At 39.9% G+C, this 26,231-nt stretch overlaps 1 protein-coding gene across 1 annotated transcript in view; it reads left to right on the top strand.

Moving 5' to 3' along the window:
- The first annotated feature begins 3,934 nt into the window (after window positions 1–3,934).
- Window positions 3,935–26,231, top strand: part of akt3a (v-akt murine thymoma viral oncogene homolog 3a) — a 57,652-nt gene continuing 35,355 nt past the window's right edge. Inside the window, exon 1 of the mRNA XM_073481866.1 lies at window positions 3,935–4,062. Coding sequence (XP_073337967.1) covers window positions 4,017–4,062 — 46 coding nt within the window. The 5' untranslated portion in view covers window positions 3,935–4,016. The remainder of the gene's footprint in view (window positions 4,063–26,231) is intronic.

The following is a 26,231-nucleotide window of genomic DNA, read 5'->3' as shown; positions in this document are numbered from 1 at the left end:
TTTAAAAACAACTCAAATCTTAGTGTTCTTTATGAATAATTACATTGGCAATTGGACACAAAAAACACCCACACCGATAATCAACCAGGCCAATAATTGGTCTATCCCTACTATTTACTGTATATCAAAGGTGTATTTACAGCCAGTAATTCAGTTCCAGGAAGTGATTTATTTTTGAAAGCAGTTATTGGTGTGTTAATTCTTTTTAAGAGTTTGTGGAGTTTGTGGACACAGGAAATCAATCAAAGCATTTAGCAACCCTGCCTCGGTGAGTGGTTGGAGGTTGTAGAGGTCTAAAACATTCAAATCTCCAGTGTGGTCGTTTTGAGACCAGGGAGAGAGCTTGGCAAATTTGTTGGTGTCCTGCCAGAGGATGATTTGGTTGTCAAATGCATCTCTAAATTTATTACTCAGTGTTTTGCTCCTCTTTACCACTGTAATATCAGCTGAAACCAAGGATAAGTTGAGCAATGTAACAATAGAATCACAAGTATTAGTCATGCTAAATGTGTGTCAGAGCTGCGTTTTCATTGTATTAGTTTTTTTTTCCAGATACCATACTTTATTGCCTTGCAGCTTGGCTTGACACATCTAGACTGATTAATGGTGGGGTAGTAGACTGTCTGGTCCCTGCCCTCTCTCTCTCTCTCTCCCTCTCTCCCCCCTCTCCCTTTCCTTTCTGTCTCTTTCTGTCTCTATTTCATGTGCTTCTGTGTTCTTCTCTCACGATCTTCCTTTCCTTGTAATTTTTCTGTCCTTGTTGTTGCCTCTGGAATGAAATATTGTGAAATAAATGTTGTCTGGCAGGTGCTTCCCCTGGCATGGTCGGTTCATCATGGCACTGGGTATCTCCATAGCAACAGCTGACAAGGGGTTGCCACTGTCTCTCCTCTCCTCTCCTCTCCTCTCCTCTCCTCTCCTCTCCTCTCCTCTCCTCTCCTCTCCTCTCCTCTCCTCTCCTCTCCTCTCCAGATTAAGGTTAAAGCTAAATGAAGCTTCATTGAATTACATAGTAGTCTTAAAGCTTAATCCACAATTGAACTGTGTCTATAAAAAGGATTCGATCCCCTTGGATGTAACTACTAGAGCTCGGTATTATTTGATTTTTTTCTAAATCAGTGCTAACATGATAGCCAAGGTTCAGTATCAATACAGAAACAATACTTTTTTTCTTAACCTATATCGTTTCTTTTTTAAATTTAATTGTAATATTAATTGAGGTCTAAATTTAAGCAGCTGTATAAGAACTTTCCCTAGAAAAATAACATAAAACTGGTCAAATTTTAATAAAAATCACAAAGTCTGAGATTTGCTGGCGGCTTTGGTTTTCAAAAACATGTAGATGTTTTAGAGATATTTTGGTCAGCACCAAAAACAAATGGAGGATTGATACCCAGATAATTGAATTACGTCCACTGTAATTCAGTGTGTTATTATAATAATAAAACATACAAAAGTTCAAGAAGGGTGAAAATGTCTTATATTTGTTTTGTTTCAACAGACCAAACTGTTGATGTATTTAATTGATTCACTAAAAATGTCTATCACAATTTCCACAATCCCAAACTGTCTTGTATAATAAGTTTAAAGCCCCAAGATATAACATTTTAAACTAAACAAACCTTAGGAGACCCAGCAAATGTATTCATTTATTTGTTTTTTGATAAATGATGTAAACATTTAAGCAATTATCAAAATTGTTACAGAGTGATTTCTTATCAGTTGTTGCATCCCCTATTGATAACCATTGGTGGTCTGAATTCCATTTTGTGTTAATTCTTGCATAGCTGCAGTCTTTCACTTCACTGAAATCAATTCTTTGCATTGAAAATTTGTTGGCAGTTTGCTTATCTAGTCTTTATCAGTGAAATTAAACTTGATCAACATCTCTTTAATTTGGGTTTACCACAGCCTTTTTACCAGGGCTGAGATGGGGACAAATCTTTCCATCTACTTTTTTATTAAGGGAATAACGTCATGATGTTTAAAATAACAATTTGGCTGAAAGCTGATAGCTGGTAGGTATGGCGATGTTTTTTGTTGTTATTTAGTTATTCCCCCTGCTGTGCCAGGGAAACTAAGAAATCTTCATTATGAAAAATAACTGAACTATTTTAAAGTCATTCAAATATTCATTACACTATCTTTGAAAAAGCACACATTTTATGATATACGTTTATGAAACAACCTTTAATATAACCTTCATTCACATGAAAGAGATTTTTGAAAAGTAACAGCTTCAAAAGTCTTTTTAGCTCGCTATTGGCTACTGGCTTAGCTAGTAGCTAAGTTAGAGGAGGTTGACTCGCAGCACTTCAACACGTGTGTGTTTTTTTTCCCCTTGGCAAGCCGACCGGACGTGACATGGGGGCGTGGCAGCATCGACAATCCCATTTTTTAATTTGAAGTTCGAGATTGTGACTTGACACCCTTAGAACCAAGTATTCGATTATTCAGATATTTGTTTGATGGGTAGATATTCGGTTTTCAGTTTGTGGATTCTGATATTGGTATTTATGCTTCTTTGCTAAACAAGGGTTAGGGCCCATTGTTTTGGCAACTGATGATATAAAAGTGACAAAAATGTGAAATTTGATTAATCTGATACAACACTGTATAAGGGTGAAAGCCTGAGTTGAGCACTGTAGAAGCCCTTCTAATAGAGACGTTTAATGTGTTTGTCTGCATCTGTTCGTCTGGTTTCAGACTGGTCACTGTTCTGCTGCCTCAACATAAAAAAAAAAGCTCTGTGTCACCTACTTGGGTGTGTGTGCGTGAGTGCGTCTGTGGGTCTCTCCCAGCCTTCGTTATGACGCTGCAGTCCCCCAAGAGTCGGCAGCAGTGCAGACACTAGCTGATCTGAATACTGATCTCCAACTAGATGGCTACCACTGCTAGCCTAGTCGCCGTAGTGCGATTCCCCATTCAAGCTGAGCAGCGTAGTGTTGTTGCGCGTTGTGTAATACAGTGTAGTAGAGTGCATTTGAGGTGAACGCAGCAGCTATGCAGAGAGAGAGAACGAGAGGGGAGGGAGGGAGAGAGCAGGAGTGAGACGACAGAGAGAGGTGCAGAGATTTGGGCAGAGAGAAAGAGAGTGTGAGAGCATCCCTAACTGCCGTTGTTGCTATTTATAGCCGAGCCCTACTCCACAGTCCTGAGATGCTCTCCCACCTCCCACATATAGACAGACAAATCAGCCTACGCACACACATACACACACAAAAAAATTTGACATGTAGAAATACAGCGAGTGCAGAAAGATAGACTTTGCACACTGCACATCCGGCTCAGCAGAACAAAAAGGATGTATGAATGAATGAAAGGTAGAGCTCAGGGATATTTGTTTGGCAATCAAGGTCAGTTTTTGCTTCATCAAGAGCTCTGCAATAATTCATCCTGTTTATCAGAGAGAGTGTAAGCGATAGAAAGAGGAACTGGGTGGGGGGAGAGCGGAGGGTGTGTTTGTCCTCACAATAACTAGTTGTTTGTCTTGTCAGATTGTATGAAAGGGCTTTGGAGGGGCAGAGAGGAGAGCGGGAGCAGCAGAGGAGGAGAAGAAAAATAAATCCATGCCTTCTTTTTTCTTTATTTTTTCTTTTTTCTCCTTTCACTTCCTTCCAGGCTGAGTCACTGCTGGTGAGGAGGAAGGTCTGGAGAGGGAACGAGAGAGGAGGAGGAGGAGGTGGTGGAGGAGGAGGGGGAGAAGAAGACGAAGAAGGGAGGGAGGCAGGGAGATAAGCCACAACAGGAAGCAAAACGACACACGCGCTTACACATACACACACACAAACACGCGGTGTGTGTGTGTGTGTGTCTGAGAGGGAGACTGCGCGAACGAGAGGGTGAACGGGAAAGGAAGGGAGGGAGAGTGACGCGGAGGCTGGGAGAGCCGGCCCCCCCCCACTCCTCTCCTCCTCTCCCTCTCTTTCTCTCCTCTCCTCCTCTCCTCCCCTCCTCCCTCTCTCTCTCTCTGTGGAGCAGGCGTGTAGCGGCATCAGACTCGGCGTGAAGGAACCATGAGCGATGTCACCATCGTTAGAGAGGGATGGCTCCAGAAACGGGGTAAGTACATGCAGTACCTCTCCTCTTCTACTCGCCTCCTCTCTGCCTCTGCTTTCTCTTCTTCTTCTCTGCCTCTTGTCTAGACTGAGGGCCTGGCCGTGCCTGTCCACATGTGCCGGTGGGAGGATGTGAGTGTTTGCGATTGAGTGTGTGTGTGTGATCACATGGATGTCTGATTATCTGGTGTGCGAGCGTATATGCGGGTTATCCCCCCCCCCCCACAGGGATGTGTCTCTTTATTATAAGCTTGGCTGGCTGTTTGTTTGCTAAGCCTCTATGTGCTTCAGTCTGAAAAAGAGTGTCTGCATGGGTATGTGCATGTATCTGTATAAGTGTGCAGTTAATAACATCTACCAGGCCTGTCATTACACTGCTGGTGCATAGTGTTCTGTCAGGCAAGTGTGTCTAATAGTCTGTGAAGTCGACTTAGTTCTGTCTCTTGAGATATTGTTTGTGTCTTAAGTTTGTAGAAAATCCTGAATGGTGTCACTTAGAGTCATATGACATGGGGTTGGTTGGGGTGGAGTCGCAGGGGTTACTGACAGCACATCCTGCTTACAACCAACTGAATGATAAATAGGAAAAAAAGAGACTGTGACAGTTGAAGAGCATGCAGCAAAGATAGCACTTCCCTTTTCTCTGACATTAACAGCTTATGTAAGTGAGTGGCTTCTGCAACAGGTGAAAAGTCACATGCAAACGGATAACCAGTCAGAAAGTCATATACAGTAGCTCCAGCATTTAGGACTCTGATTGTTTTCTAATGCACAGAACATTGCCTGCAAACCCAGGATTTCATGGGGTCTTGTGCCTCATGATGCTGTTCCTTCCAATCACAAGTGTATGTTTGTGTGTGTGTGTGTGTGTACATTTTAGGAAGAGAGCCTCAGGGATCGAACAAGGGGGATTTCCAGACTTTTAGGCCAATGAGCATCATCCCCCCTGACTATGTAATGGAGTCTAGGAATGTGTAACACAAACTGTTGAACAGGAAGTGACATGGATACATAACAGACAGCAGACTTCTGGGTAATGTAGGCAGTGGCACAGCAGGAGAACATGTTGGACAGCTCCTTACTACATGGAAGGGATGCTCTCTCGCACTATGTATTGCTGAAGTATTGGGGACAATCTTTGTGTATGTGTGCCAGCATGCCAGTGTGATCCTCAGACAGTCGTCTGTGCATATTAAGAGGAACACATCGCCCCCAGTCACGACGCAGCGTTACCAGTGTTCGTCAGTGTGTGAGAGAGACAGAGGTTGTAGGGAAGGGGGGGGTGTTTGTTTGTGTCAGGAATATGAATGTTTGTCTGCATCATATGCTAAATCATTGTCTGTATGTATGCATGTGTGTGTGTGTGGAGAGGAGCAGGGTCAGGGTGCTGACTCACTGTCCAGGTCGTGATACAGCAAAGACTGCAGTCTTAGTCATTAGACAGCTTTTTAGTGAAACGAAACAGGGGAACCGATGAAGGTATTGAAACCTTTACACACACACACACACACACACACACACAAAACCTTTTGTACTAATAAGATTACATTCAGTTGTGTTTTGACTGTCTGGAAGGGCCTGTACTTTCTTAGTCTTCTGCCAAATAATGCACATTGTTTTACTTTGAATTGAGCAACATGAAGACCGTGACACAGCGACTGAATGAACGGAAGATCAGAAAGAAAGACTGGTGAAAGAGACGGGAAGAGAACAGAGAGAGAGTCTTGTAGAACTCTGAATGAAAGAGAGACATTCATGTGCTTCTTAGATGTGTCTAAGGATTGTTGAACGGTTTGTTTCATGAGATTAGAGTCAGAGGAGTATCTACATAACTACTGAGGTCTTATGTATTGTTTTTCCAATAAGGTTCGATGAGTTGTGATGTATCTGATTCTTTTCATGTCAATAATGAGGAAAACCAGTAATATTATCTCCATTCTTGTTTGTGTATGAAGGTAAATGCTCATCAAAACAGGTTGTGTATTTGTTAATCTCATAATTAATCATTTAATGTTAGGTGTGTTGGTTATACTTTCTTGCTGCAGTTCTGGTCTACAACAGCTGTTAAGCATATCCTTGCAATATGGTGCAATTCTGTTGCCAAAAAAAGTAATTTAATGATAATTTTATGATTACAGAAGATTAGTATTTTCCCAGTTCTACTTACGCAGAGGTTTTTCTTAAAGTAGGCAGTCAGGTCATCATTTTATAGACAACTTAATGCACAACAGAGATTTAAATTGACATTGTCATAAATGTTATCCTCAGGGTGACACACTTAAACATGAATTAACATGTGGATTACTGATGTGATGCTCTGGCTATTCAGGACTTACTGTATAATATAAAAGAGCTGTAAAAGAGCTGTATGCAGCACACTATAATGTTTTGATGATGCTAGTGTTTGCATTTTATAGTGCTTGTCATACAGTATGTACTTCAGCACTGGAATCCTGTGTGTAAATGGATGTGTAGACTGGATATCAGTGTGGGCATTTATTTTATCATAATTTGACCAGAATAGGTAATAGATGCTGATAATCTACCTATCCTATATATCTTGTTTTTGGTCTGACTAATGGGTCTGGATGTACATTGACATGATTGATTGATTGATTGATTGATTGATTGATTGATTGATTGATTGATTGATTGATTGATTGATTGATTGGAAGAAAGAAAGTGTTTCCCATCCATAGCATGAAATGCTGGTGAAGACTTCTTGCTCATGCAGCCTCACGGGGATGCTTGTTTCTCTGCATGTTTTATGTCGGGACCGTGTGTATCTGTGAGTGTGTAACTTTCTCTTGACGAGCCACTATCCATTAGAATAATTGGCCAATCATGACAGATGTGTACAACACAACGGCATGCTAGCACACTGTAGATGCACTGATCAACTTACACATGCCTGGCAGTACTGTATATTGTAATGCTGCAAAAAACAACAACAACAGCCAACCAACTGATTATTAAAAAAGTTGTCGATTAATTTAACAGTTGACGACTAGTGATTAACCCATTAATTGTAGCAGCTGTAGTGTATTGTGCATTGGTCTTAATAAGCTTCATTGACTGTCAATTAGAAACATTTACACAGAATAGAAAGAACGAAAGCAGGAATGAAGGCTTTCCTGGGCTACTGATTTAAAATATACTGCAACAACATAAAAGCTTTAGGGTTCTTCTTAATTCCTATCTTCCTTTCGTCAGTCAATCACTCCAACTTAAAATACAAAGTATTTCACATGATTATGTGAGATGAAACCCCAAAACCAGTGCAGATGATACAAATGTAAACAAACATAAAAGAGCAATATAATAAGGCAGTAAAATTTATGTGTGGAATGAAAGCATAAAAGCAGACTTCAGTATCATCTCCACTGCAAAGTACAGTACACTGTGTCCTCAGATGACCGAGCCTTTCAGTACTCACTCGCTCACCAGCATGGCGATGATTTCCTTCCTCCTTTCATTATATCCGAGTGGGGAGTGCATTCGGCTGCATCACTTATTTATCTCTGGAAATAATGAACACTGGATAAATGGCAGAATGTGTCAGAGTCATATACATATAAAGGAAAGACTTGCAGGTAAACCAAAATAACCAGTGATCTGTTGTTAGTGATGATGACTGAATGATTAAAAAGATACTTTGAATAACAGATGACAAAAATCTGGTGTATAGGTGTGAGCTCCAGGTGAGGCACTGTAGGGACATTGTGTTGTGTTGAATGGTGTATTTTCAGCAAACATAAGTTACAAGGCTGTTTTATTGCACCTTAAACATCTGAATCCGAAGTGAACTCCACTTCATTTTCACCCAGGCCAGAAGTTTACCTTCTGTCAGTCCGTGTGAGGCCACAGAGGTCACAGTCAGCCACTGTAGTCGAGGATACTGTTACCTTCACCAGCATCAGCCCACACAGCAGTCAGCACAACAGATGGCCAGGAGGGAGGAGAAACACTGAAGGAGAGAGACAGGGAGAACACCATCATCTCTTCTCTGACATTTTCTGTCCCCCAGAAGTGTTTCTCTGCTAATCAGATGAGATATGGCTATGTCAAAGAGGAGCGAGTCTTGTTACCGACTCGTTTTTGAAATAGTCGAAGACCAATGGTTCTTTGTCTCCCTGGAGGGTTGAAGCAATCACAAACACTGCAAGATAAAGAACACAAAGTCAAGAGGATGTTGTACATATTCTTCCTTTTACAGATGCTTTTCAAATTATCAAGATTTGTCATGCGTCATAAAGAATTGAGCTATTGAGAAAGAAGATTAAAGACAAATATAAGCAAGCCTATGTGGTGAAGTCACAAGGCTTGAATGGATTGTCCTTATATTCTGCAGTTGCTCTTATTGAGATAATGTTTCTTTCTTAAACTGCAGAGAAATTACATCTAAGTCCAACATGATAATAATTTAGATTTTAATTCAGCAGTTTTAAATGACTCTCAGTGAACATATTGTATTTATAATTTCACCCTTAATAACCATAAAACATATTACCAGAGTTCTAAAAAGTTCCTTAAAGTCATACTTGAGTAAAAGTAAATATATCATATCAAAATATTACATGAAAAACAGCGAGAATAGTACTTGAGTAAAAATCTCAAAGTATCTGATATTAAATGTACTTAAAAAAAAAGTAAAAGTATGTAAAAGTAATTATACATATATTTTCAAGTATGTATATACTATATGGGTGATCAATCATCGGACTGACTGATTATTGGATCAGATATCCAAATCAGTGTTTGTTTTATCTGATTGCCTTTAAAATAAATACATTTACTTATCTACTTTAGTTCGATGCTAAATGCAATCTTCAAAGTAGCTAGTAACTAATGTTATCAAATAAATGCAGTAAGTAAAAATTACAATATTTGCCTCCAAAATGTCGAGTCGAGTGGAAGTATTATGTAGCAGAAAATATAAATACCCAAGTAAAGTACAATAGAAGTACCTCAAAATTGTACTCAAGTATGGTACTTGAGTAAATGTACTTAGGTACATTCCATCACTGCACATTACGGGGTAGTTAAGCTTCACTTAATGTAAAGTGCAATTTACAAAAATATTTCTGTGATAGCGCAAATACATTTTGAATTATCTTTGAGTTTTAAAGCCCTCTTGGTACAGGCCTACAATCAAATGCCATGAACATACTGTACGAGAAATTCCGCTACAAAGAATCTACCAAACACAGTCATCAAAAAATATTAGGGGTGTAAATCACCAGTTTCATCACAATACGATGTTACATGGATTGTTTGGAAGATACAATATTTGTAGATATCACAAAGTCTGCCACGATACGATTTCGATCCAATTCAGGGGCCCACGATCAATATGAGATGATATCAATGCTAACACTATAAGTTACAGAAGAACCCCTTTCACTCCTTTCTTTTGTCCATAAATGAAAAAAAACAACACATAATTAATTGTAAATTATTTACTTCACTTACACACATAAAACATTGCTAAACAACAAGAACTTTTAACAAAAGAATAACATTTGGTTCAATAGCTATCAAGGAGACAAAACAGATTTCAAAGTGAAGGTGTATCTTAACAATGATATGGTTGCTGTTTTTGCTTTGCATTGAGGTTATTGGATCATTAATCCTTAAATCGATATATCGATCTGAATCGATGGATCATTACACGTCTAAATAATATTAGAATCAGGATCTCAGTAACTGGGAGTGTTTATCTTTTTTTTCTGGAAGTTATTATTGTTGATTACTTTGATAGCATTTTGGATATAACTTCAGGGGGCTGGTGGTGGCTATGGACACATTCATACTGACATGATGCAGTATTAAATAACATTGCTGCATCCCAGACTGAAATGTTTGTTCTGCATGTCTTACTGGGGCTCTTGCTCCTTATGTACACTGTATGCAAATCGCATCCATAATATGCAGAATTGTGATCACAGTATGAGCCATTTTACTGTGGAGACACTAAGGAAGTGTCTTTATTAGATATGTATTGTCTCCTTTTATGAAAATCCATGTATGTCTCCAGATCTGTCACTTAATGCAACTCAGCATGATTGTATGTAGACATCAAGCTGAAATGTGTAGCAACACACCTGTACCTTTTCACACTCTTCTCTCTGTACTCTCCATCTCTACAACTTTATCCCTTTGGGATCTGGTTGTGCTATACTGTATACATTCGGCTGCTGTGAGGTTCATTGGGTGCAGTGCAGTGAGGCAGCCATCTTGGCTCAGTGAGTTCAGTGAGTTCGATGTTGCTGGAGGCTGGCTGGCTGGCTGGATCAGGTGGCAGTGCCAGATCTCTGATATCAATCACCATCCGCCGCTGCTGCTGCTGCCGCCGCCGCCACTGTCTGCTGTGTCGCCCTTCTACTCTCCTCTCCTCCTCTCCTCTCCGCCTCCTCCTCCTCCTCTGTCCTGCCTCTGCTGTGGAGCCTGTCAACACAACTCGCCCCTTTTATTGCAATTCACCCTGTGTTTCTATCCATCCAGCTTCCATCTCCCTGTACTCCTCTTTCTATCCCCTCTGTTTCTCAAACTCACATGCATATACACGGCAGTAGCAGACAGGCAGACAGTGCAGGCTTTGTTATGAATGGCATCCTCTTGCACATCCGGAGGAAGTGTACGCTCCAGTGTGGCTTTACAAACTGTCGCCATTGTCCTCAGAATGACTCACTCTACACTGCAGAGAATGGCATTCAGCCAGACAGTCAGACAGACAGACAGACAGAGAGACAGAGAGACAGACAGCACAGCGCAAACGGACAGACTAGTCTGCAGAGCCTACAGACAAACAGCACAGGAACGACAGGCAGAGAGACAGATAGTTTGTGACAGATACAGCCAGAACAGAAAAGAGGCAGTCAACTTGCCAATACAGAAGAGACCTGCAAGTAGCAGGTACAGACAGCGAATGAAAGACAGATGGGTAACATACACAGACAGGCAGCAGAGAGTGTGTCACCTTTGTTTTCAGTAGGAATATCATATTTTTGTTTTGCAAAGTGACTGGGTAGAAAATTGAAATTGTAAACCTTGAAATTAAATTCAGCTTCATGTTAAAGCTGCAGCATATAAAATGTTTTATAAATAACACCTGTCTAATCTGATGCAATCACTAATTTAGGATACAACAGATAGGGATGTCCCCTTCTGGTGCTCTGCATGGTTACTGCAAGGGATGCACGATACAGATTTTTTTCAGCAGATACTAATAACGATAATTACACCCGATACAGATAAGATAACTGATAATTTTACATAATTGTATTTTAAAAAGTTCCTACAATAACCTGTAGTTTATGCACACCTGAGGGTAGGAAAGGCTAAGATGTAGTGAGCAAAGATGGGTGATTTCTGTGAACCCTTGTGAAACATGTGTTGCAAATTGCAATCGATAAATAGCTGCTAACATAAATTTCTCAATATTGGGAAGACAGTTTATCGGTTCGATTTATATCATGCTTACCTAGTTTTTGGCAACAAATCTGGTCCATGCACTGGAGGATGTGATGAATAAAAACTTTAAGAGTGCAGCAATGAGACTCTAGCTTGACATTACTTTCTGTATCTACTCCTGTTTCTTAGATAACTTTTGACAACCTGTTAAAGAAGGGGCCTGGAGAGATGTGAATGTATAGTTTTGCCACCAAACTGCACGATAACTGTGTTGGCACTGCTGTTTTGAATGTAGCAACTCTTAACTTTCTCTTAACTGAGATGTACTTCCAGATAAGATCAGAAACATACAATGTACTGTGCAATTTCTGGACTACAGTAAATGGTGGGAGCTGTATAACTCTGCAGCCTCCATCAGTCAATAAGATGAGTGGTAAGTGAGAGGAAGCATCCTTGTAAAGGCCATACAGAGAGATGGATTAATGGATGAGAGAGTGAATGAACTAATGTAGAGTAAGGCAGACTTAGATAAATGAATGAATGGATCAATGAATGGAGTGCTGATCACTGCAGAAGGAAAACTTGGATAGAGGAAGAGAGATGGGGTGAAGGGAGGATAGGTTGAGTAATGGGATTAGTTTGTAGCTCAGGATCATAGAAATGCTCACTGCAAACATCTGATCACCGCCTGGATGAATGCTTGCACATGCATTTACATGTTACATTTACACGTTAATTATATTCATTGTCACAGTTTGTTAGTTTTGTTTATTATTCTTCTGGAAATTGTTTTATTTTCATTATTTTATGTCTGCGGCACCTGCCAAACAAATACAACCACAACAATAAACATTACAACAATACATCAGAGACATTTAAAAACAAAGTGTTTCACAGCATCAACAATAAAAAAAAAAAATCAAATCATCTACTGGTAATAATTAATCAAATAGCAGAGGATGATATTGCTGACAACAAACAAATGATGTACTATGAATTTCTATAAACACCAGTTTATTATCTGAATTTCCCTGGTGTAACCCACTTGTTGCATAAATATATATTGTTGCATTTTTACACATCATTTCCAACATTGAATTTGACAGCATGACAGTTAAATGATGTTACAAGAAGGTTAATCAAGACTAGAGCCTTTATGAAGTCATATGAATCCTGAGTTTCTTAATTTCCGCATGAACTGTTACATGTTTCTGTTATTTTCCATGGCGATCTATTGGCTGTAGCAGCTCTGTCCTTATTTGATAACGCAATTTACGTTCAAGCTGAAACCAGATTCTATGTTTAAATGTGCTAACGGACAGATTAGACAAGGGGGGTAGTGTGTAGTCCAACATCTTGAGGTATTGTGGGCTGGTTGGAGTAGGCTTTGGGCTGATTAGAGGAGGCAGGTTAGAGTGGGGGTTGGTTTGGCTGATTTAGGCCAACAGATTAGTGCCTAGTGGCTAACAGCTAGTGTAGGTGTTGGCTGGCAGGAGAAGGACCCCAGAGTGTGACCATTTGATCTCATTTGCCACTTCGATAAAATATTGATCAGTCACTTTTCCTATTTAGAAATTTTAAGAAAAAAAATGTGCAAAATGCTTCTGAGAGGGCTTGTAGATTTCTGTTACAAACTGCTGTTTCTCCAGTATTTATTGTCATAGATAATCCAATATGCACTAATTTAGCTCCTCGTCAAATAATAATACAACACAGTCTGATAAAATGATTTAGAATTGCCTTCCAGGTGACAACTTGCCACTATTTTGTTGCTTACCAAACTTCACAGAATGATTGCTACTCCAGGTTACAGGGCTGAAAATGTAAGTTACTTCGTTTTGCTAACATATTGGCACAGATTTGTTCTGTGATGCTGTTAATCTGTGGGTTTGAATGTGATACTGATTTAACTTGTTGCACTCATTTACGCGAGTAGATGACTATGCAGCAAGAGATGGAATTGGGCACTCTTTTTTGGTAACTTTCTCTTATTTTCTTTTTTGGCACAGGACAAGTGGTTTCAACAGGGGCAATCACACCAACCACATTTGTGGACAGCTGTCTACATCTGGTTGCTAAGGGTAACTGGACAACCATTGTTGCTCTGAAACATCAGTTACATGCAATTTCCTCCTTTACTACTGTAGCACACAGCTCTCTGTTACTTCATTTGTAGAGCAGAGCATCAGTTCAATTTACATAGAAGTTATAAAAGATTATGCAGAGACACTGAAGGCAGCAGCTACTACAGACACTTGATTACCCAGTCTAACTTATAAGACACAGTGATCACAGGGTTTGTTATGATTCTCCAAACCCATGGTTCGATTTGACTTTAATTTTAAGGCCACGATTTGATTCAGTTTTTGGTTTGAACTTTCAAAAGAAAAGGGTATTTTATGAAAATTGTTTGGTGACTTTGTGTCCCCTTTGAGGATTCAACAATAAGCAACAATAGATGGAATTCAGTTTGTTACAAAGTTCAGTTTCTCAAGTCTGTCCTGAGTAAACCCTCTAGCCAAACAAATCAATTGAGGATCTCTGGCAGTGTCAGCAGTTCAGTTCAGTTCTGCTCTGTTCTTCCCCGTTGAGTATCTGAATACAAAATAAACCTAACATCTCCGACTCTGCCAGAGTTACCTCTGGCATCAGTCATTTGATCGTTTTCATGCACCCATGATAAGTGTCTTGAAGTGCAGGCTACTGGTAAGCTAGCTGTGTTGTCTTTGAAGTTTTGTGTTTTTTTTTCAGATGTGCATGAACAGGTGTTGTTAGAGTGGAAAAAACAAAAACTGGGAGAATCATAATCCTCTCTATTATTCTATTAATTTTTTTTATTTCTATTATTGAAATTAAAGGCATGTTTAGACTGATTTTCCATTTAGAATCGAAATTGTGACATCCACAGTCCACAGTTGGCCCAGTCCTCACCTCGCTCAATGTATACCTCCAATAGATTTATTTAGCATTTATTGTGTAAGAAAAATATGCAACAATGCAACTGAGGAATGGTGAGTATATGGCTAAATAAATACATACATAATAGTAACTATTCCGGTCTTTACAATTTTAACAAATTGCAACAATGAATTTGCATTGAATCAAATGAAATATATAAAAAATAAATAACAAAAAGGGTTTGAACTAAACATTGAGAAGGGGAGAAATACTGCCCCCCATTCGTTTGAAGCAGGTGGCTGGGAATTACAAATAGTTCCTTTTTAAGTGATGAGCAACGGTGAGTAGAGATGTTGTGGTCCATCTAATACTGTAAAGCAGTTTGCTGTGTGAGAAATGTTTGACACTGACTTGTAGCAAACCAAAATCTACTATATTTTAAGTAAATGGTAACACAGCTGCCTAATCTTGTGTTCTAGCCATATCACATGTCTATTTTAATCCGTTTGACCCATCACATTAACAATTCTTTAAAGGCATAACAAGGGGAAATGTATTGTAAATGTAAATTAACAGTATAATTTTTGTAAGTCACACCTTGACTAAAACAATAGGGCCTTCATACATGTTTTAGGCAGTATTGTCATAACATAGTGCTCATTTCGTGCCCTGCAGAGTAAATGAGTGTAATTGAATGAATGTTAGTTAACAGGTTAATATGTTGACTAACATATACTGCCATTGCAGCCATGATATTACTTTTATTTTTGAGTTTGCTCCCATTACGCCGGACTTTATAGTTGAGCTGCATGCTGATGTCACGGTGGCCAGGTTAAAGGGACAGTCTGTCTATTTATAGCTTCCCACCTGTAATCTGTCTCTGACAGGATTATCTAAGACACTAGCTTCGGCCTGCTGTGCCACACAGACACACTGAAAATGTGAGCCTACCATGCATTCACATAGATGTTCAGTGATGACAGTGTGTGCAGTACATAAGTGTGTAAAATGCAATCAATTTTTCGGACAGCATGGACAAATGGATGTCTGTTTCAAACCAACAAGAACCATGTGATAGGCCTGTAACATGTGTGTTTACATGTGTGCTTGCATTGCTTCTCTGTGTATATGCATGTTTCACAGAGTCTCAGTTAGGCCCAGTTAGTCAGTTCTTAAAATTTCTTTTTCTATAGATTTTGGTCTTTTGTGCACATGAAAACGGCGTTCTAGGTCACTGAAAATCGACCTTTTGGAAAACATCCAGAAACTCTGTTGTCAGTGTTCGCATCTGCAGGGGCAGAAACAGAGATTTTTTTAAACTACAACACAGACACCCACCTTTATCAGTTTATGTAGCATCACTGGCAAATATGTACTTGGAGTATGCGTTATAATATTGGTGTACAGAGTTTGTACATTGACAGAATGGAGGTTATAATGTTAATATTTAGAAAGACACAAATGGATATTGATAATGCAATCATGAGAAAGAGAAACAAAGTCGGCTGCTCACAATGTTTTGCTGACAAAATAGTGTCATCCGGGATGATTCTTTCAAAAGCAGTCATGTCTCCCTGTCTCGTTTATAGTGTTTTCTGTAGCTAAGCAACCAACCAGAGTATACGATCTTGCTGTTTCAAAAAGGCACTTGCAACCCATCATGGGATATGTGTTTTCAGGTGTGTATATATGGACAAAGATTCATTTTGAAGCGGTGCAGAAATGCTCGTCTGGATGCCAAGTGGACTAGTTCTCAGTTAGCCTGATTAAAAACAGAGAAGAAGAGTGAGAGAATTTTTCATCCTCCCTCAACCTCCTCCATCTCTGGTTGCCAATCTCCAGTCATTAATTAGCTATCCATGACAAAATTCCCCGTTCCAATCTGAAACTAGTGTAGAGAAGCGGACGGCAGTGGTAATCATGTCAGCGAAGCTTGGCTCAATGATCTGAAGGGGCTAAATGTCCCCCATATGGTCCACTGGCTGGGGCCTGCACCTCACCAAACTCTCATTAAACTAGTGCTTAATATACCAAGGTAAAGAGGGACACACACACACTTATGCATACACTCAGCTGTAAGAAACAAATCAAGACATCTGACAGGGGATTGGGCACAAAGGGACAGGAGGACAAGGAGGTGGTGTTTGTTTGTGTGTGCATGTGGTGTGTGTCTGTGTGTGTGTTTTGAGAGACTGATGCTGTACAATTGTTGACTTGCCATCTGTCATCAAGAAGAAAGTTCTATGTGTGTGTATACAGAGGAAAGATGAGACGGAAAAGAAAGAAAGAAACAGTGAGTGAGGTGCAGATGTCTCACAGCATCGAGGCCGACCACGAGGCACAATGGCAGACTGCTGTATGAGAGGAGTTGGAGGGGGAGAGCAGAGAAGAAAAGAAGACGAACATCTGCCATATTCAGATATTGCTCCGTGGTTTGAGTGTTTCTTCACAATATCTTGAGTTTGAATAGACCTGGGAAATGGCCTGCTCATTAAGTACTTTGCAGGGCTAGGGAGCCATGTTATGCCAATATTATGGTAGTTTCACATATATTCTTGAGATCTGAGATGAGATTTTTTCTGCATCTAAAGAAAGTGGCATGTATGATTACTTGTCATGAAAAAAGTATATATGCATCTGTTAGTTATAGTATATTTTTGTCAATTTTCTAGTAAAATCATGAAACAAATCATAAAAATGTCCTTGATTAATACACAGTCCATACACAGTCCATAATGGCTGAAGTAGATCTTGTCTATAGCAGTTGGTTTTAAACCTTAGAATAAATTTGATAAAATACAGAATTTGGTCTGGCCGTTCTGCTCCTGATGGAGAATGTGATTAATGTTCATTATGTGCTTTGATTGTGACTTATTTTTCAAGAAAATAAACAATAATATGGAATAATCATACAGAAAGAAAACAATTCGTAACATACACATATAATGATTATTTTAAGAAGCTATTTGACTTTCTTTTTGTTTTATAATTATTACAACATAGATAACACAGTCTACAACTGCAAAGATTAACTGTCAGGTTTCACCAATAAATAAATACAGCAACTATTTGGAGAATGGATTTATTAGTTTGATTGTTTCTTTTAAAGAAAAAAAAGTAAAATTCTCTAATTTGCTTTGTAAATGTGAATATTTTCTGGTGCCCTTTCTATGAGAGTAAACTGACTGTCTATGGCTTTGAACAAAAGAAAAAAGTTAAGAAAATCAAGAAATTAATCAAGACACTAATCAACAGATCAAACCAGAATGAAAATAATTTGTTTGTTGAGGCCCTAATATAGTCATCTTTGTTTCTTTTGAATTGTCTCAAAGCCTCAAGTGCCTGATATCGGCCAGCTGAGTTGGACATGTGTCAAACACAGCCTCTTAGACAAACAGACGTTACAACATGACAAACACCAGCTCTCAGGGAAGGAGAGGGAGAAGACTTTGTCTGAGATGGACCGGCATATAGAGCTGTCTGTCACCTCTGAGTGTGACAGACAGGCACACAGCAGTCACTAATTGCAATCACACTGTGATTTTGTTAGCCCAAACTCTCCAGTAGTTCATGAACACTGCCTAATCACAGGCAAACAGCATCTTGTAAACAAAAGTCACATGGGCTTACAAGCAGCTCTTTGATTGGACAGTGTTTTGGTAAACTGTCTGCATGAGACATCAGGGACTTTTAGCAGCAGATGAGCCAAAACTAATATGATTCCAGTCTCTGTAACTTAGGCATGTCAGTTACGCGTGATGGAGCATGACTGATTGTGTGGGAATCGGATGAGACTATGTTGTGCCCTTGCTTCAGTTTGTAATATTCTGCTTTACATGCATGGTTAACTGCAGCCTATCACATTCCTCCATGTATCCATAAAACTGTGATTTATCCAGATACAACCATGTGTTGTAGCTCATACATCATGGTGTCACACTGGGCTCTCGCTCTCACCTTTGGTGTCCACCAAATCAGCATTTGACAGTCATCATGACATCATTGTTGCTTGTTAGCACAACACCGTAATCACCCGCTATTTCCCACTGTTTTCTTGTAAGATCAGCTTTCGCATCCCAGCATGGCAAGCATCTGACAGACATCCCCATGTCTGTGAGACGTCCATAAAAGGGTCTTTGTCAACTCACCACATGTCCATAACTTAACTGTGTCAGCCTCAGAAGCTTGAAACAAAGTTAGCCAGGCTAAGCTAAGAATATGCAAATAACAAAAGCCTGATTTAGAGAAACACACTAACATGAAAACACACAGCTGCCACTAATGGAACTGAGTGTCTTGGGTTCACCTAACTGGGGAAGTTTAATCAGAAAATTATGAACAGATCACAAAGCTGTAACGTTCATTGAGCAGCAATAACTTTGTTTTATTTTCTCTGCCACATGTTACAAATGCCAACAACTCCTGCCTAATGGCAACTCTGAGGGGATACACTACTTTTTGTGCTTTCTGGAAGGGGACCTTTTAAATCATAATGTTACGATGGTACAGGGCTCAATCGTTGGTGATTGACAGCCATCGGTGATGGATGATGCCATTGTTTACTGGCCTAATACTAGTCCACACAAACAAAAAAGAGGGTGGCATCTGACAACTTCTCCAGCTTGTGTTTCCAAGTGGTAGTATTGTTGGCGTCACTGTTGCAAAAACAACTGGATTGTTTCCGTTGCAAATAACAACAACACAGCACAAAACATGAGTTTATTCAATCATTTAGTCCATAATAGGAATTAATCGCCAGGTAACCTTCCCTTTCCAGGGTGGTCGTATGCCCAGTGGCAGAAAATTATACACTGAATGCAAGGTTTATAGGGAACTAATGTAAATACTGATGGTTTCATATATGGTTTCTATATCAATTACATTGTGCAATCAACTTTTACTTCATAATCATAAGTTAAAGCAGAAATCTAGGGTCAGTTTAAGGAGTAAGTAATGCAGAGTTTGACTTAGGTTTAGGCTCCAAACATGCCCAGTGTGAATGGACTCTTGATGGACAGATGGGCCCACACTTGGGCAGGTGGAGTGACATACAGGTAGCCAGGACAGAGGGGAGAGCAGACAGCAGCAGTTAGTGAGGTGGAGAGCACTTAGTGTCGGCCCTTTAATGCAACACATGAATGGAACCTTTAGAATGAGGCTGGGTGTGTGTGTGTGTGTGTGTGTGTGTGTGTGTGTGTGTGTGTGTGTGTGTGTGTGTGTGTGTGTGTGTGTGTGTGTGTGTGTGTGTGTGTGTGTGTGTGTGTGTGTGTGTGTGTGGGGGGGAGGGCAAGGCTGGGGGTGCACTTGACAGTAGTTGGGGTATAGTGCTTGATTGTTTACTCTTGCCTGCTGGGCTGGGGCTATTGTGCTCTAGTGTGTGTGTGTGTAAATGTGTTGACAGAGTATGTTGTGTGTGAGCGTGTGCATGTGTATAAGTTTACAGGCAGACAGGGGAGACATACAGCACAATGCTTCTCTGCTGCTTCAGGAGAGAAGCGGGGTGGGGGGGGGCCTTCACAAAAGACCAGGGGGGTCTGATGTTGTCCAGACACACACACACACGCACACACTCAACCACATGCATGCACACGTAACGCCAGCTGCCGCACACAGCCCCAGCCCAGCATTTCTGAATTAATAATACAGAGCCAACCACTCTGGAATAATAGTGACTCACACACACACACGTGCATAAAGCTTTGCACCTGTTCACCACTGCTCAACTGGACAGGGTTGGGCTGGTTGACCCCCCCCCCCACACACACACACACACTCTCACACACTCACACACACACACACTCCTTGTACACTGTCTCTTGTAGGCAACAGTAGGACAGCTGTGTCCGTCTCCTGACCCTCCCCTCCTTGTTCTGATCGACAGCTACTCTCATTGACGATTGGTCCAGCTGCCTTGCTCTGTTCCTCTGATTGGCTCGTTTGACATCCAATGAGGCAAAGGAAAAGAATAAGAATTTGAATACGAATGTCAGATTTAAATGAGGAGCCTATAAGAAACCCTCTACTCTGAGCAATCATGAACGCACAATATGAACATTAGAATTACTAAATGAAAAAAAAAATTAATGTCCAGTCAGAGTCCATTGTTTTTACTATACTAATATATGCAAGTAATGGAGTATGTAAACAGCACACAGTTTTTTATTTTCATGAACTGGTCCTTGATGATGTGTTGTGGATTTTAAAGTAATTTCATTCATCCATTCAGTCATATTTTATTTATTTTGCTAATTTCACTGTTGTAAAAGACAAATAATACATACTTATATTCCATGAACAATAGACGAGCAGGAAGAAGAATAACTTCTTTACCTCCTCCTTTCTTCAGAGATGCACTGACTGCAATTTTCTTGGCCGATTCTGATTTCCAAGTTTTTTAAAAATTCACCTGCCAATTCAGATTTTTTGGCTGACTCTGATTTAAGAACTGTAATTCACAGCATACACAAACATTTATGTAACTTTCTTTTAATGGAATTCTATTTATGTTTGTAATAAAACATTGACTTTTCAATATCTAACAGACATAATACATCAAAATATTTAATGGCCTTTTGCCGACACAAACTTTTGCACACCTGTGGATTGACAGGTGCGTAGGAGCAGACCAAGACCAAGGGCAGACAAAATCAGGACAAAAACTCCCACAATCTGTTCACCTCACTTACAATCAAGAATTAATATTAACAACAACTCCTCGGTAAAAAGACCTTCACCAAGTTATCTTTTACCTTTGATGGTCTTTTACCGAAATGCATCAGTGAATTTTAGCTACCAAAGCATTTACGCAGTGTGCACTGGCATATCCAGGACTCTTATTGTGAAGGGTAAAAACTGAAGTTTGGTCTATTGGTTCATCTCCACAAATCACATAAATGTCAACAATACATAATGAGATACGATCGATAGCAGTCATTTTAACATAAATGTTACTCAATCAGTTCAAAATGTCCCATTATTTTGAGCTGCATATTTAGTCATTGTCCAGAGAATGTCTCAGTATCCCTCCACATACTGTAATACACATCTGCTGTAATGTAGTGTGTGCATACAAACTTAAATCTCCTATGATCCTTGTAATTTGATCTTAATATGAACAACCTCTGTTTACCTTTCAGGTAATAGTCTATTTCTGGCTTTACACACGACTAATAATGTTTTGAAATCAACCTCATCTTTAAATGTCGACGTGCGACTTAACCAACAAACAGTCTGTTGGTATGCTGTCTGACATCCATCTTGTTTATACGTCTTATTGTTCTTTTCAACTAATAGTTCTACTGTGTAGTATATACAATGTTTGGTAAATGAACTGTATAATGTGAACTTCAATGATATAAAATAAATGAAGAGATCAATTATGCCAACACACAATGCCATCCAGAAGAGAGAACAGAGAGAGGCAATACACCAGCAATCAGTGCAATTTGATTAGCCTGCTCATTGGCTGTGTGTGCCTTTCCTAATCGCATTGGATCCACTGCTTTCTGAACACAAGCAGCATGGCATTCCTAATGTTATTTGGGGTTTGAATGCTTGGGCCTTTTGTACTGGTTTGCTCGGATTGTATTTTTACCTTCTTGACATACTAGAAGACATCTAAACAGATCAGTCTTTGTGTTTTGAATGCCATGATATGCCTTGGTAGTGTTTGTGTGGGTGGATGGATATGTGGATGTAGGAGAAAAAAAACCTTCTAACTGAGCTGTGTTTGATATTCTTCATATAATCTAGACATAAACCTGAGTTTATTTGGTTAATGATAATGATAATCTTATATGTTCTTTCTTATATATCCTCCTGTATGGCTATAGTATGTGCTTAACTGTAGCCTCTGACGTCAATGTGCACGTGTTGTGTTTCATCAGTATGGCAAGTCCGTAGAACAATTATTGAGGAGAAGAGTTTTTACTGGACTGTAGACTGACCCAGCATTATGTACTGTACTGAAGGTCACACTGGGCCCAGGCATGTCTCCTGTTTCACAGGAGAGCCCTCTGCAAACAGAAGAGCGTGGAGCAGGAAACCAGCAAGCAGTGCAGAGAGGCCATCACAAAAACCCTCTGAAATTACAGCATTAAGGAGGAAAACCTGACTCTAGTTGTACACTTTCTAAATTTCAACAGGGTGTTTTATTATTTGGTGTTACATGTCTATTCCTATTTGGAATACAAAGAGAGTTTAGTTGTGAAAGGTGACAGTGAATCTCTAGAGATGTTTTGCTTTCTGGCATTTCCTTCTCATAATTTTAGATCAAACCCAATACATAGGTATTAAACAAATACTGTATGTCTGCAAAGTAATTTGTCTCTCTGTAGAGCAGCCTTGAATTATACATTTTCACCTGACTTCTCAGAGTACCTTATCATATAGAAATTTAGAAGTGGTTTAATCAGGGTCTGAATTTAACACCCTCCAGCTGCCAAATGCTTTTTTTGAGATTGAGGACTCTGATGAGGATGTTTTAAGTTGATTAAAAAGGAGTTTTATTCAAGCTTTAATATAATAAGCTGAATAATTTTGCTTAAAATTTTGTACAAGTTTGTACTCAACATGATGCAAAATGTTTATAGCAGCGCTCACATCCAAAAACACCTAAACATGAAGTGCTGGACAGATGCAAAAGTCAAAAATACAAAAGCAGATGGAGGTCATAAATGTTCATGGAAGCATTATCTAGTGTGGGGACTCTGATACAACATCATACGTTAATATCTCAATGAAACAACTGCACTCATAATAAGCTTATTAACAGTTTAAAGATTGCTTCTAAACGTTAAAAGCCTCAGGAGTTTCTTTTAATACTTATGATAGTATTACAAACAGATTTATTGACTAACTTACCTATTATGTCATTGTTAAACCGTTACTAAGGTTTGTTGCTGCTTTAACATTAATACATACTTTATTATGAAATTATTAACAGTTAACTAAACTGGCAAAAAAGGCTTAGTTTTTAGTTTTTAAAGCAGTGTGTTAGCAGCAGATTAATGTTTATGTAGTCTAAAAATGTTAATAAACAACTTATACAGATTTATAAGAGCCTTATTAACTATTAACGTATGCTTTTTTAAAAGGACCTTAATTTATAGAGTTACAGGGTAAGGTAATGATATAAGCAGTAAAGCTATTCTTGATATAACTGGCCATCTCTCCATTTTCACGGTAATGTCACAGAAACTTGCTGGACTTTTACCTCGAATTCAATATGTTGGAAATAAGGTGAAGTTAATTATATTTTAATGTGACTTTGTTGTAAGACTGCCGCATGTGAAGAGACAGATAAAGTAGTAACAGTAATGAATAAAGACCGTAAGCTTGAAGTTGCTGTAGCTAAGTGACCTTCACCCACCCACTGTGTGTATGTGTGTGTGTGTGTGTGTGTGTGTGTGCCTACATATGTGAGTGTTTGTGGGTGGTGGGGTAGAGAAGGGTGGGGGTGTGGCTGAGTAGCCTCCACAGCCTCCTGTCAGGCACAGGTGGTGTTAAGCGCAGCCCTCCAGCTAAGATGCTAATATGCTAACACCGCACTAATCCTAGGGTGCTTTAGGAAGCAACGGACCCTGCCTCCTCCCCGACAACACAGATGAGCAAACACTCATGTATAAACACACACACATACAGATTTAAGCTGACTGAATGCCTGCGTACAGAAATACACACACTTACACCTGATATGTACATGTGCTGATCTTACATATGTATATTTGTACTGTATACACACACACACACACACACACACCAGTGCTGTTAGGGGGATTAGGATGTGAGGCATCTTGGCTGCTGTGCAGCTGTCAGTCACTCTCCAGCTCTGTGTCAGTATCACAGCGGTGGCCACCATGCTCCAGGGAGCCACCACCATCTACTGGACTGTAGTGGTACTGCAGGAGGGGACTGAAGAGGGGAGGAGGAAAAAACACTAAAAAATATGCAGCAGAAATAAAAGAAAGGGAAATGTATAGAAACAGGGGTGAATCTCAGTGTGATGTATTTGCAGAATTGTGAACCTGTAATATGTTGTCACTGTGTGTGTATGAGTGTTTGTGTGCATGTGCATGTGCCTCCTTCTATACCAGCTGGAAGAGCAGAGGGGCACCAGGGCAGCCTGCATTGGTGTGTGCGTGTCTGTGTGTCTGTGTGTGTGCATCCAGCACAGTCTACCAGGAGGATCTGGCTGTGTGCAGCTGGCTGGATGAAATCTCCTAGTGGGCCCCAAGGGATGGCCACACTCCCATGGGTTTCCACTCAATCTGGCTGCCCTGTGGCTGCCCTGCCCTGTCCCAACTCTGTCACTGTCATAGCCTTAACCGCTTACACCGAGGCCTGCCTCTCTCTTTCTCTCTTTTTCGCTCTCTCTTGTTAATTCTCATGCTCAGCCCTCTTCTTTTTCCTCATCCTTCCTCATTCCACGGACTGAGCCACAGGCTTGTACAATTACTCCAGTACTAAACCTTTAAACCCAGCTGCAGCCCCAGCTTCAAACTGAATTCAGTTCTTTGATTCTTCAAATCTTTTTTTCCCACTCGTTCGAGTCTTACACAAGTCATCATTACACAAGTGACAAAAATGCCTCCTGAACTTTTACAGGTAGAACACAGTGCTACTTTTGTGTCATCAGTGATGGTCCTTTTATTTAAAGCACTCGTACATGCACACACACGCTAACACCAGTCCAGTCCCGATGTGGTAATGAGACTAATGCACTGTAAGTGGATTGGCTTTGAAGAGCCTGGATTCGTCTTAAGATGTCTGAGCAGGCTGGAGTTAGAACTGCTGGGGTCGGGGTCACACACACAGCCATAGCAACATAAACTGACACATAACACAATTAAATAGACTGTACAGATTGTGCAAAAAATCTTTTAATAACTATTTATTCATTGTTTTCCCTGAACGCTGGTTTGGAGCAGTAAGACTGACTGCAAGAGTCCTGTGCAGCTCTGCAACATGGACAGACTCGGAGACAGATGTCTTCCTCAAGCGTCTTACCGCACAATTCTCCACTTTCTTAACCCCTGTGCCCTCTGCGCTGCACACAGGCACCTCCACCCTTCGCTTACTTACTTGACTGATGTTTAGCTAATCTCTCTTCCTCCCTCTCCTCCCTGTACATTACTGCTTTTACTCAAGCACCAGCCGCTAATGCTCACATACGTAAACATATCAAAACCCTTCCCGCACTGTTGTGTCTGGAGGTGTATTGACCTTAGTCTATAAGGAGATCAGTTCAAGCTGCCGGCCAACCGTTTCAGCTCAAACACGCCCACCAGTTTAACTGCATTCTGCTGCTGTTTCAATCATGCAAACCCCATGCTGGTACAGTGTGCATTAGTGATTTGCATTTAGCTTTACCTACATGAGATATGTAACATTTTGGACTATACAGTAATATGACAAAATTGACATAATTTTGTAATGTAATGTTGTTAGGGCTAGGGCAGCAACTAAAGATTATTATCACTATTAATTAAAACTGCTGTAAACTTTATTTTCTTTTTAAAATGACCATTAAATAGCTCTGTATTCAAACAGTAATCACTGTTATAGAGTCATTAGCCCATGTCTCTCCTCCCCCTGCTCATTCACTCAAAGAAAAGATAATTTTTCTAGTGTCCCTGCCCACTTACTCCAATCAGAACAGAAAACTCTTTACAAAAAAGCTACCTCAAAAAAGAAGAGTCGTGCAAGTGTGGGGATGTACAGAGGAGGGAGGGGATTGCTAACTGAAGAGCAGACGGAAAGTTCGCTCAAACAAAGATGATGAGGCTTACAGCAGCTTTAATCTGTCGATTATTTTCTCAAATAATCAATTTGTTCAGTCTATCAAATATTCGGCCTGTTGTC

The sequence above is a fragment of the Pagrus major genome, chromosome 15 (genome assembly GCF_040436345.1).
Source record: "Pagrus major chromosome 15, Pma_NU_1.0".
In the NCBI taxonomy this organism is placed as follows: Eukaryota; Metazoa; Chordata; class Actinopteri; order Spariformes; family Sparidae; genus Pagrus; species Pagrus major.
This window is presented reverse-complemented; position numbering and strand designations above follow the sequence as displayed.